The 12,570-nt window shown below is 38.8% G+C and overlaps 1 protein-coding gene across 1 annotated transcript in view; it reads left to right on the top strand.

The window, feature by feature from the left end:
- LOC148840847 (serine/threonine-protein phosphatase 2A 55 kDa regulatory subunit B gamma isoform) overlaps positions 1-12,570 on the top strand; it is a 95,745-nt gene that overhangs the window by 47,828 nt on the left and 35,347 nt on the right. Inside the window, exons 2-4 of the mRNA XM_088935286.1 lie at positions 1,238-1,335; positions 2,551-2,716; positions 8,339-8,451. Of these exons, the coding sequence (XP_088791412.1) occupies positions 1,238-1,335; positions 2,551-2,716; positions 8,339-8,451 (377 nt within the window). The remainder of the gene's footprint in view (positions 1-1,237; positions 1,336-2,550; positions 2,717-8,338; positions 8,452-12,570) is intronic.

The following is a 12,570-nucleotide window of genomic DNA, read 5'->3' as shown; positions in this document are numbered from 1 at the left end:
CTGGCTCCTTCATAAATCTCTGAACTCCTCCATGTTTATACTCTCCCCCCATAGGCTCCAATTCACTTTCCACTTACAATATATGTGATGTAATGTAGTTGCATGGCAATTTTTGTGGGTGTAGTGTTGTATTCTATTAGAAGTAAAATGGGGAGCATCTTTACCTCGACCATATTCTATCAACCTCAACCTTTTTGAAATAGCCCAGGCACCTATTTATATCTCATATAATGAATTCATGTTTGGAGAAATAGTGATTTATTTCTGTATGAACAAGGTCAGAAAATATCATTTTACCTCCTTGTCTATTGCTCATTCAGTTCTACTAATGTGGAGTACATTAATGTACAGAATTATGTTATCTAGTTAGGAAATCCATAGAAATATTTGTCTTTTTTAAAATTAATTTAGTAGGAGGTTTTTTGTGGCAACATTTGTGGCTGTGCTTATTTCTGGACTAGTTGTGAAAAGAAAAAATGAAATGGATTGATTAATTGCCTAAATATTAGTGTTAAATCCAAGAATTAAATTAGCTGAGAGGCACTGAAGACACATCAAACCTGGTTTCAGTAAGAATACTCAACATGTGTTGTCTAATAATGAGCATTTTTAACCGAACTGGTTAAGGGCTTAATTTTGGGCTACAGGTTGGGCCCTAACACTAGAACATGTACCGTAGGTTTAAATCCTGCGCACTGCTAAGATCTGCCATTTTCAGAGTTGACCAGGGTTTCTTCACCTTGTTCTTGCTGGGTGCCTGTGCTCTTACAGTGTTACAGGTGAGAGTTGCCATCACCAATAACACTGTACTTGGTGCCTTATTGTAGCTGTTTGCACTATGGACTTGCAGTGCAAAAACTGCAGGCAAGCAGGTGTGATGATCGTGTGCGTTTTGCTGGACAGTTTGTTTTTTTCAGGTTATTTTCAGCACAAATTGAAAACTGTCAGTGCTTTGTCCTTCTCTGTTTTCTCTCCTCTCCTTGCTTTTTATGAGCTAGAATATGCTAGACCCTTAGAAATAGTATTCACGTCAGGAAGGCTTTCATGATTTCTTGATGGATTTTTTTTATTGTATGGAAGAAAGGCTCCATGATAATGTATCCACCCCGTCGGTGACTCCAGTGTGATACCTGAGCTCACCAACCAGTTTGTCATCATCAAGGTGACACAGGAACCATAAAGAAAAATCATGCTGTGAAATATAGCGTACAGCTGATGTTTTCTCTTTTTCTTGCAGCTGATATAATTTCCACAGTTGAGTTCAACCAGACGGGGGAACTGCTGGCAACCGGGGATAAAGGAGGTCGTGTTGTTATATTCCAGAGGGAGCCTGAGGTAGGCCTTCCTGCTGCTACCCAGTTTTGCGTGTTTCTACTGTTTGTGATTCACCAAATCGTCAGTGCATTTTCAACTCTTTCTTTCCTTAGACATATGTGTCCAGTGATTGACTAAATACCTGTTAAATCATGTTTGCCATGTAGTCTTTGAGAAAATATACAAATTACGTTACGAATATTGTTAATGTAAATGGACATTGCTTTTACCTCCATTATAATGATTGCTGACCTCTGCTTTGCTAAACTCATCTGTTTTGATTAATAATAATATGGGTTTAATCTTTTTTATTAATTAATTAAAATTAAAGTGTATCTTAATTAAAATTAAAGTATATACAAGGATTGTATATCTGATATTCATTATCATATCACTTGTAATCAGCAAGCAGCGATCAAGCAATATATTGTATGTACTGTATATACGTTTACATGTAAATCATGAAGTAAAATAGAAATTATTAAAATGCTACAGAAGGAAGCTATTTACAGAGTGCCAAAAAGAGTGTTATTCTAAGAAATTATGAAAAGCAAAGTAAGAATGTTAGAGGTTCCTCAATTCCAAGAAAAAAATCCTGCATTTAAAATAGAAATGAAAAGGCCTTCAAAGGCAGTCTATATTATTTTCAATACTGTATGCAAGCAGTTAACACCCAGGTACAATTACTAGTTTACTTTAATGTATAGTTTTAAATGGTAGTTCCAGGAACTGTTGGTGTAGCATTTGTTTTCCATTGGATCAAGGCTGTTATTAGTCTGCAGTTAATAAGAGTGATTAACCTCTAAAGAATCACAACGAATCACAGTGCCTTTTCTGAAACCCTGAGAAGAGATGGCAGGGAGCTATGCAGAGATGAATTGATGTGGTAAAGGGGAAGAGGGTATTACTTATTCTTTATAAAAAAAACAGCCCAGAAACACCCTCACAGCATGTCTGTGTGATATTGAGCTTCAACTGCACAGGATGATTATTTTCATTTGTACTGAAGAAGAGTGTATCAGCTACTGGATACAAGGCTCATGAGGCTTTGATTGTAATAATCACATACATACATAGCCACTACATGGTACAAAATAATATATCCTTACAACGTCAGCAATTTTATGGACCTTTGCAAAGCTAAAGTACATTTCCAGTCATAGAGATAACCCTGTAACCCTCTCTCTTCAATACATTTATGCTCATACATTTTTGTGTTTTCCTTTCCAATTCCAGAGTAAAAATGAGCCTTACTGCCAGGGAGAGTACAATGTTTACAGCACCTTTCAAAGCCATGAGCCCGAGTTCGATTACCTGAAGAGTTTGGAGATTGAGGAGAAGATTAACAAAATCCGCTGGCTGCCTCAACAAAATGCTGCCCATTTTCTTCTGTCAACCAATGGTGAGAGAGGCTGTCTGTTAGTGGTGTTGATCATTTTCCCTTTCTTCTCTAGGTACTTTGCCATTCTTGTGATTAGTTGATAGCTCAGAGCCTGTATCTCAGTGAGGATCATTAATCTGAAAGCTGTACAGCTCTGGCTAGCTAAGGTGTGCTCCACCCCCCTTTTTTCTGCACTGCTGAGTGCACTGGGAGTCTTGAAAGACAGAGTACAGTAACTCTGATCCCTCAGAAGTGGAAGACCATTCTGAGAAATGCAAAGCAGCTCACTGGAGCAGTAGTGAGTCAGTACTACATACTCTGTATGAAGAGCAAGCTACAGGGGATAATTATGTATCTGTTGTAATTTTCATAGGGTTGATGGGTAAAATGTAAGAGCAAAAGGCTTTAAGGGGCCACTGTGAAGTTATTTTGAGAAGTGGTTACACCTCTTATAAGCACGAAATAAAAAATGTTCTCTGCCATTAGACTGATTCTATGTTTTGTTCTTAAAATGAGTTTTTATATTGATTTACAGCCAAATTTCCCTTTTTACTAACCTTAGCATTGAATTATATGATCTTTAAGAACTTTAATTGCTAAGTATAGAGTTCAGCAGACAAACCTAGTAATATTGATAATATGTCAGTAAATGATATGTCAAAGATATAGCTGTGAGCTTTTTTTTAACTATTGAATACTCTCTTTAAGATCATATAACGCCCTGCTTTATATATAAAACATCTACGAAAGGCTTTGATTGACCAAAAATATGCAATACCCAGAAGCTGGCAGTTAAACAGGGTGTACTAGATTGCAGGACTAAGATGAGGATGCAGTGTAAATTAGACAATCTAAAATTAAATTATTGTTCAAATGTTTTGAAGTTACTGAATACAGACTGTAGTTTTCATAAAGGAGATAAGTGGTTCTTGTTTACTCATTTCATCTGTTTTGTGCTTCAACCCTCTGTAAATATGCTTTCTTTAGAACTGGCTGGGGGTGGTTTGGGTGACACCTCAGCAGCTGCCACAGCCCGCTGTCATTTTTGTGCTTATGGCAGTGTGTTCAAATAAGGTCCTAGAGCTATTGGAAAGAATCTGCATTCTCGTGATGACTTCGTATCCCCTGGACTGATCCTGTGAATGACAGGGGATGGCGTCTTCCAGCAGTGTTTTTAGATACTTAACTGCCACAGTAACCTCAGGAGATATGTAGTGCAAGTGTCTTATGTCAGACCTCTTTTATGATTCTCTAGTGATGCTCTGCGTATGTTGTACTGAACCAAAGGGCAAGTTAAATATATGGGCAGAATCGGAATTCTGTATGTACTGTATATATGATATATTCTTCCCAAACCTTCAGTGATTTAAATCAAATGATTTTTCAGGCTGGCTGGCACAGTGGAGCACTGGTTAGCATTGCTAGATGTGTGGAGTTTGTAGGTTCAGCCTGTGCTCATGTGGGTTTCCTCCAGGTGCTCCGGTTTCCTCCCCCAGTTCAAAGACGTACTGGTGGGTTAATTGGCTTCTGGGAAAACTGACCCTGGTACAAGTGTGTCTGCATTGTTTGCTCTTGATGGACTGGTATCCAGTCCAGGGTGTATCCTGCCCTGTTCCCGTTGCTTGCTGGTATAAGCTCCTGCTCCCCAGCAGACCTGAATTGTTCACCTGGAGGAAACTCCACACGGATAGCACCCCATGCATTGAACCCAGGGACCAAGATCTGCGAAAGAACAATGCTAACCACTGAGCCATTAAAAACAAAACATGAAAAATTAACTTGTTAGAGGATTTTTTCAACATTACTCTCCAGTTTCAGGAAATGCAGCATTGTTAACAATATTTGCAGCAGATAAATTTACAATTAAGTCCCATATCAAAGTGTTCTCCTTTGTCATCTGGAAGGTGACAATTACAAATGACACAGATATATTATATGAGTACAAAATATACTACTGCAGCCAATCTGAATAAAGGTGTCATTTTTATTTTGCCTCACTAGAATTGATATTCTTTAAAATAATTTTAGTATGCATCATATACTTTCGTGGGCATTTTTAAAATTTTATTGTTTTACTTACGAGGAAAGCCAAAATCTCTAGAGGAGGGAGCACTTAATGTGAGAAGGCTACATTGACTACAAAAAAAAGTCACGGTAAAGCAAATGAAAATGAAATCTGGGAAAGACCCCTGTAGTATATCAAACAGTGAAGACAGATACTGTAACCTTGACATGGGCTTTCAGTAAGGTCAGATATTGCAAGGTCTCAATCCATGTGCTGATTCCTGCAATGATAGTGCGCTGTGTTGAAAAAGTCAAGACTTTGATTAATTAGAGTGTCAGAGTTTCTGACTGGGATTCCCCAAGCAGTGGTGCACGATTGGCTCAGTGCTGCTGTGGGTATGGGTTGAGACAAAATAGCAACTTTTTTCATTACTTTAAAGAACATGTCATAAAAATGTGACAAAAAAAACAAAGTTAAAAAATTGTAAATTCAAACATAGCAGGGAGAGGGAGTAAGATTAAGGTTTTTAGCAGACTCAGATATCGCTCCAGTCCCTTTAAAGATCCACGTTAGCTTTTCAAAAAGATTTTATATTTCTGAAATATAGAGTTTGGCCAGTAAAGCATTTGTTATAACAATGGCATCATCATCTTTCTTCTTAAATGTAGTTACACCAAACAACATAAAACCTAAATTAATTTTGTGCTTTTGTATCTTTTTATACATATATGTATTTGAATCACTGCAAAAAAACAGAAATATCCATATCCAAAATATGTAAATTATTGTTTCCTTGTGCAAATTAAAAAAAGAGCATTGGCACTCAATCTCAGCTTCCAATCTTTAATAAAGCTACGCTTGACTGGGCGACCTGTGTATGATGTTCCTGATCAAAATGTATTTGGTACAAAGAGTCCAAGAGTTTTCCCCTCTTAACCTAGTATATCACAGCAGGAGAATGTACGGTATATTGATTTTGAAATAGCAAGATTGCCTTTTTTTGTTCATGAGGAGATCATTTCCAGTGAAGAAGTTAGGAGAGTCTTATGAAGGTAAAGATCAAGGTGAACCTTTAACAGTATTTTACGAGACCAGTTTCTCACCACTAGGGACAGCATTAATAATAATGATGTATTCATTGGCAAGAGCAAAAACGGCACTTTCTGTTGGGGACTCTAAAATTAAAAAGCTGTCCTTCAGAGCTGAGACCTTTGCTGTCCAAGATGGCAACAATAAGCAAGAAACAAATGAAAAAAATGGTTCTTATGTTAAATATTCTTGTTTTAAATAAAATATAAGGTGAAAATGTGGTATATATTAGAGACCAATAGGAAAGCTTTTGCTGATGAAAGTGTCAAAATTTATTAGGACTTTATTAGCATCACAGTTACATAATACATTTTTTTCGGTGATGCCAATTGTAAAAAGGAGGATCCATGTAGAAACTGGGTTAAGAAAGAGTGTTGCAAACCATTTTATAATAAAGGTTTTATTTATGGGAAAGCTAGGAAATTATCCCTCCTTTTTCCATATATCCATTTTCTTACCACTTTATCCAAATCTAGGGCCATGGGAAAGCCAGAGCCTCAGCAAAAAATGGGCGTAAGGCGATGCAGCCTGGATGAGCCACCAGTCCATCACAGGGCAGACACACAGACACACACTCACACCAGGGCCAATTTTCCCAGAAGCCAATTAACCTACCAGCATAAACCTACCAGTACCACACCTGAAGAAGGCTCCACGGCCGAAATGTTGTTTTCTTTCTTCTCTTTTTAGCACAGAATAAACCTATTACTTGTTCCTTTGCAACCTGCCAGTATGTCTTTTGACTGGGTTAAAACTACAAAGACATGCTAGGGTGCAGGGAGCCCCCAGAAGAAACCCCATGCGAACCCAGGGGAACATACAAGCTCCATGCAGATAGTGCCCCAGGTCTGAAATGGAACCCTGGACCCCACCACTGCTGCCAAGCAGCAATGCTAAGCAGTGTGCTGCTCACCTCCATTTTGTAATATTGTTAATTAAGATGGGATTCTTAATGGTCTGAGTTTTTCAAACAAAGTCAGAGAAGAGTTTTATTTTTTTTTGTTGCATACTACTTTGAACACATTGAATGATATGACAACATCATAATCTTTAACCTACCCTCCACTTTAGTGACCACAGTTACCGCCCTGGATGTTCATGTTGTGTGTTGAACAGTGAGTTTTTGTGGTATGGTTTATGTTGACAGTAATTCCTAGATGTTTTGCACTTTATTACATGTCTGCTTCTGTAAATGCTGTAAGAGAGAGCAGCTTAAATTTCTTATGATCAAGAAACAAACCAGAAGCTTTGGAAAATGTTTTTTGCAGTGACAGTCTTTTGGTGTTTTGGATTTATCCCCTCAGCAGGAGGGTTCTATCATCCTGTGACTGACCTTATCCATGTGATTGTACCGGCATTGAAGTAGTAAAATAGCAGACATTTTCATGTAATTGTTGTTGCTGTGGCGCTTTAGCTGGGGGCAAAAGCATTCGCGTTTTTGCCTTCTAACTATAACTCCCCAATTTTTTTGTACAAAACAACTGCAATTTTGGCAGCTCTCTCATGGGAGGGTTGGTTTCAGGACTGATGGAGTTCACATGAGGCAGCTGCTGAAATTGTTTTTCCATAACAATGATTCCACAGTCCTGGGGAATATAGGGGCCCTTAGCGCGGTGACCCAGCCAGCTGTGTTTGTGTGTGTGTGTAGCTGAGGCTTGCTCATATTTGCAGGAGACTGAGGAAAGCATTTTAAAAATTAACAGTGCCGAATATTTCTTAGAACTTTATCTTTTTAATCATTTCAGTACACTCCAAAAATTTGCGTATTTATTCATCAATCAATTAATTGTCTAATTAGTCTAAGAATTTATATGGAAAGTGCAAAAATAATAAGGTTAAATAATCTGTTTTAATCAATTAGGGCTGAATTTTCTGTGGCATTTAGAAATTTGACTTCATTTAAATATTTCTTCTGTGTTTTCATCTGTAAAATGTTATCTGCTAGTTTTTCCTCATTTTTTGTTCTCTGAAATGCAGAGTAAGACCGCTCACAATTGCCTTGTATTCTTGATTATATTTTGAGAAGCTGCTTTTTTCCTTTCTACAGTACACAGTTCCTGCATTAGTCATTCCACTTTTTGATTAGTTCACTACCTTTTAGATTAGTTTAACAGATAAGCACTAGTTAAGCAGTGAAAACATGTGGTAAACATTTGACTGTTTCCTAGATGTTTTTATGAAATTATACTGTTAAAATTGGTTTAGTCAAAGGCAATTTGTGAATTGTTCTATTTTTATAAAAGTCTATCCCTCAAAAATAAAACACACACCACTCTACATCAGCCTTTGGGTCCCATAATTCATTCTATGCCTGCAAGCTGCCAGTGAGGATTGTGTTTGATTTGACTGGAACTGATCCTCTTGAAAGTCTCAGCTCACAAATTGGCTTCTTCATTTTTCTCCATGAGCTGGTTTAGGACGTCACCGAATGACGTTTTGCTTTTGAGTTGTAACAGGTAAAGGTCTTCTGTACACAGAATAAAATGTATTTTTTGTGGGTTGTCCATTATCTGTTTCTGATGTTTACCCGTGTTTTTTTTTTCCTGTAGATAAAACTATTAAGTTATGGAAAGTTAGCGAAAGAGATAAGAGACCGGAGGGGTACAACTTGAAAGATGAAGAAGGAAGGGTGAAAGACCTTTCAACGGTGACATCTCTACAGGTAACCTCTTAGCTTGCTGAACCTCGCGTCACCTCAGTGTCATTAACATTTACTGACATTCCTACTGTACTCATATGTAGGTGGCATTTTCTTCCGGATTCATTTATCCTGTAACATTTGAATTGTGGAATAAATGTCATGCTTTAAATAAGTGTCATTGCTGCCCAGAATTTTACTAAAGACCTCAGAAACGAGATGACAGCAGAGCGGCAGCATACACAGCAATACAGACTGACAGTCTTGCAGTGGAGCTCTACGGCGGCTCCTCTGAGTTCTCTGCCTTTCAGGGCGTCCAGTCCGAGTTTTACCCTGATGTGGGGAGATTCAGAATTCTCCTTCTTCCAAAAAACACCACAAGCTTATCCCCATCTGACTAGAGGGAAAACTGTACATTCTGAGCATGTCACTTCACTTCCAGACACAAACCCGTTGTTGAAATGCCAGCCACAAGCCCTCGCGTACTTCTCGCAGTCCTGCTCCTCCTGGCACAACAATAACTGTGATAACAGTTGTCCGTTATGTCCATTTACAAAGTGCTCCCAGTACTCTGAAAAACTCTGACGAGAAGCTAGAGAGGCTGGGTTGTATTGTTTCCATCTTCAAGCTTTGCCCATAAAATCAATCCATTCATTATACGCAGGTACTGTACTGAATGTTTTCTAAATCCGTTTTCAATCTTGGAATAACCCTGTGGCCTTGGGCATTCATTCTAATCAAGCGCTCAAATGCCAAGACTAATTGATCTCTTAACTGAACTGTTGCTTCCCTCATCTTGGTTACAAAATCTGTAGTTGTTTTGCCAAGAAATTTAAAATGTCGAACTATGTCATACAGTACTGTATGTCCTAGGCTTTTGTAAGCTTTTTACAAAAGTGAGTTGTAAATTGCTGCAGCTCAGGATTTCGGAACTGTATCAACTAGGTGACTAGAAGACCAGGGAACCAAGGGAAAGGTAGGACTGGCAAGGTGACAGACACTCCAGAAATGTGCTTTGTGTGTTCTGACATTGACCTAATTCCTTCAGACGTGTGAAAAAGGGGATGTCTGAATCTTGGAAATTGATAGAAACTGATGTTAACTGATGACCCCCACTTTACAGACTTTTTATGTGGTGTAATCAAGCAAATATGTCAAATAAGGTTTTTTTTTATCAGCCTGGGTAATTAAGGGTTCATTTGGAAAGCAAACCAGAAGGCGAGGGGATACTCCGACACCAAGGCTGTAAACTGCTGTTCTAAAGGATGCCCTTTTTTGTGAACACCTAGCTATTTTTTTTTCCAAACCCAATAAAATCTAACAAGTAAAATGACAATTTCCCAGCCCACACACACAGCCCACGGCCATCCTCTTCAGTGGTATTCCCTCTCCACGTTTTCCCCTAAAATCGTGAGACAGCTGCAGGGCTTTGAGTGCAGCGGCAGCTCTCCAGTCTCTACCATCCCCCACTGGTACCATGGATCCTTGCAGTGGGTGTGATGACTACACTTGCTATTAACCTTAGTACTAAGGTTAGTATATATAGAGATGTAATAGAAAGACAATACATAAAGCCAGTGCCTTTGCATTCTATCAGACAGATTATGCATTGTGCATATAGACAGCCTGGCCCCCCGGAGGATACCCTAAGCCTGCATTGCAGAAATACGTCCTAAAAGACATACAGTATACTGTATGAAGCACAATGCAAAAAGACTAATAAAAAATGAAAAACATAGTTATTTTGTCATTCTGATTCAACCCCATTTTAAAAGGTAGTCCACTCTTTGTATACTTAGACCTATAAATAAATTGTCTAGACGTATTAAAGCAGGGATGAAGAAGTTAAGGGTCCAGTTACAATATGTAACATTCAACTGGCGACTGTATAAGATTTAAACAATATAATTTAAAAAAATACTTCACTGATGACATTAAGATCAGAGGTAGAATGAAGATGGAGGATATTAAGGCCCTTGATGAGTTCCTCACCCCTGATATAAAGATATATTTTGTTTAAATCCAGAATATAGTCACTCCGAATTACAGTTGGCTGCAGTGTCTTCTTCCACATTCTCTCAAAAAAAAACAATTTTATGGAAAAGAACGAATTTTTCTGCCTTACACATTCTCTCTCTGAAGGTAAAAGACCCATTCTTAACTTAAACTTAAAAAATGATAGCTTTCTTTAACTCGGGAATCTGACTAAAATATTTTTCTACAAAGAGTAGCAAATGTTTAAACATTTATGTTTCCTTGCACTTTCAAAACATAGGTTTCAAAACAACTCAAAACAGTTTGTCAAGGTGTGGAGGTTCCTGAGATCCCACAGACAAGAGAGCCTGTCCTCTTCCTTCCTTCTGCTTTGCTTGTTTTAAGATCACTTTATTGGCCATATACAATTTCTTGCATTAGGAATTTCTTTTCGCATACCCCAGCTAGCTCTCCATGAGACACACAGACAGGGAGAGAAGCTTGGGGTCAGAGCACAAGGGTCAGCCATTTTATATGGCGCCCCTCGAGCAGTTGGGGTTAGGGGCCTTGCTCAGGGGCCCAACGGAGTAGGATTCCTCTGACGGCCGCGGGATTTGATCCGGCAACCTTCCAGACGCAGGCGCAGATCCTTAGCCACAGTGACACTCTGCCTGCTCTGTGTCCGCTCTGCCCAGTGGAGCCCTATTTTCTCAGTGAAAATAGGTCAGAAAACAGTAGCACAGGTTTGATTCTGTCTTAGTCTTCCTGTTCGGCTATGTCAGTCGTTACAGTGACGGCTGCTGGAGAGAAAGACCACATGGGATGTGGTGATAGTCTGGACAGTGATGCGCTGTTGAGATCTCCTCAGACTAATCAGGACTTTTTAACAGCTGTCTAACACATCACAGGGATCTCAGAAGTGCTGTTTATCATCGAGCTTTCTAATGAATAGCCATGTGGTGGCAAATGTCATTTTGCGGCATGACTTCCCTGTGAATTTGACAAATTGAAATGATAAGAATGTGCCATAAAGGGTGGTGACATAATTCTTCATTGTTTAAATTTTAAATTAGATTTTAATTTTTTTTATGTGAAACAATAGGGGACATTCAAATAAGCCAATTGAAAGACAAAAGCAATATTTTGAACACTTGGCAATGTTGAGTTTTACAGTAATAAAAGGATCTGGATCTTTTTATGATTAACTGGATTACTGAATGACATAATAAAGTATCAATACATTTTGTTGGTCAGCGTAGTGTCACGGTCTTCAGCAATGCTGCCTCATCGCTCTCTCGGGTCCTGGGTTTGGTTCCTTGCTGGAGTGCCTCCTGTGTGGAGTTTGCAAGTTCTAGTGTGGTCACATAGCTTTTTTTCTTCTCGGAGGCATGCAGGTGAGACCAGCTGGTGCCTCTTGTCCTTTTGTATGGTTAGGCTTTGGCTCTCAGTAATCCTCAATAGCTGAAGTGCAAATGCATAGTGGATGGAGTGTGGGATGCACATACAGTACCCTTAAAAAACAAGGAAAACCCTTGGTTCTGTAGTACAAAACTTTATCTACATAATGTTTGTCTCAAGGTCATGCAATTGCTACGATTCCACAGATGAAGATGTTTTGAATGCGAAAATCTTCCTCTGTGCACGACAGAGAAATGACCAAAGTAGTGAAGACATTTTGATACAGTAAATTCAACTGCTGAGAGCAGACACAAAGGCAGCAGAAAGCTCATGTTGCTACCATACTGTATACTGTACATGAAATTACCAGAACCCTGCAAAATGCCCTCTGCCAGTTTAGGCACTAAGCCCTTTAGATGTAGACTTAAGAGAGTCTGGAATGATAGAGTCTGATTCAGGGTCTCCCTTTCTGGCTTGGATTGAGACAGTCTCAGCTTGCAGGCAGGAGTGACAGCCAGGTGACAAGCAGGCCACTGAAATCAAGAAAAATGGCACCTTGGTGATGGTAGTAAAAATACATTTTGTGGATAGTAGTGTCACTTTTATTGCTGCTGTCAACAGTCCAGGTAGCTGTATTTCAACTGGCTAAAGCTTGTCAAACCAAGATGTTTTAGATTTAGAGAATGTTAAATACACCTGGTCATGTTAGTATTAGTATACCATGATTTTCCGTGACAAAACACTGGAAAAAAAAAAGAGATGGCCCACTGC

The sequence above is a fragment of the Atractosteus spatula genome, chromosome 1 (assembly GCF_055471065.1).
Source record: "Atractosteus spatula isolate fAtrSpa1 chromosome 1, fAtrSpa1.hap1, whole genome shotgun sequence".
Classification (NCBI taxonomy): domain Eukaryota; kingdom Metazoa; phylum Chordata; class Actinopteri; order Semionotiformes; family Lepisosteidae; genus Atractosteus; species Atractosteus spatula.
This window is presented reverse-complemented; position numbering and strand designations above follow the sequence as displayed.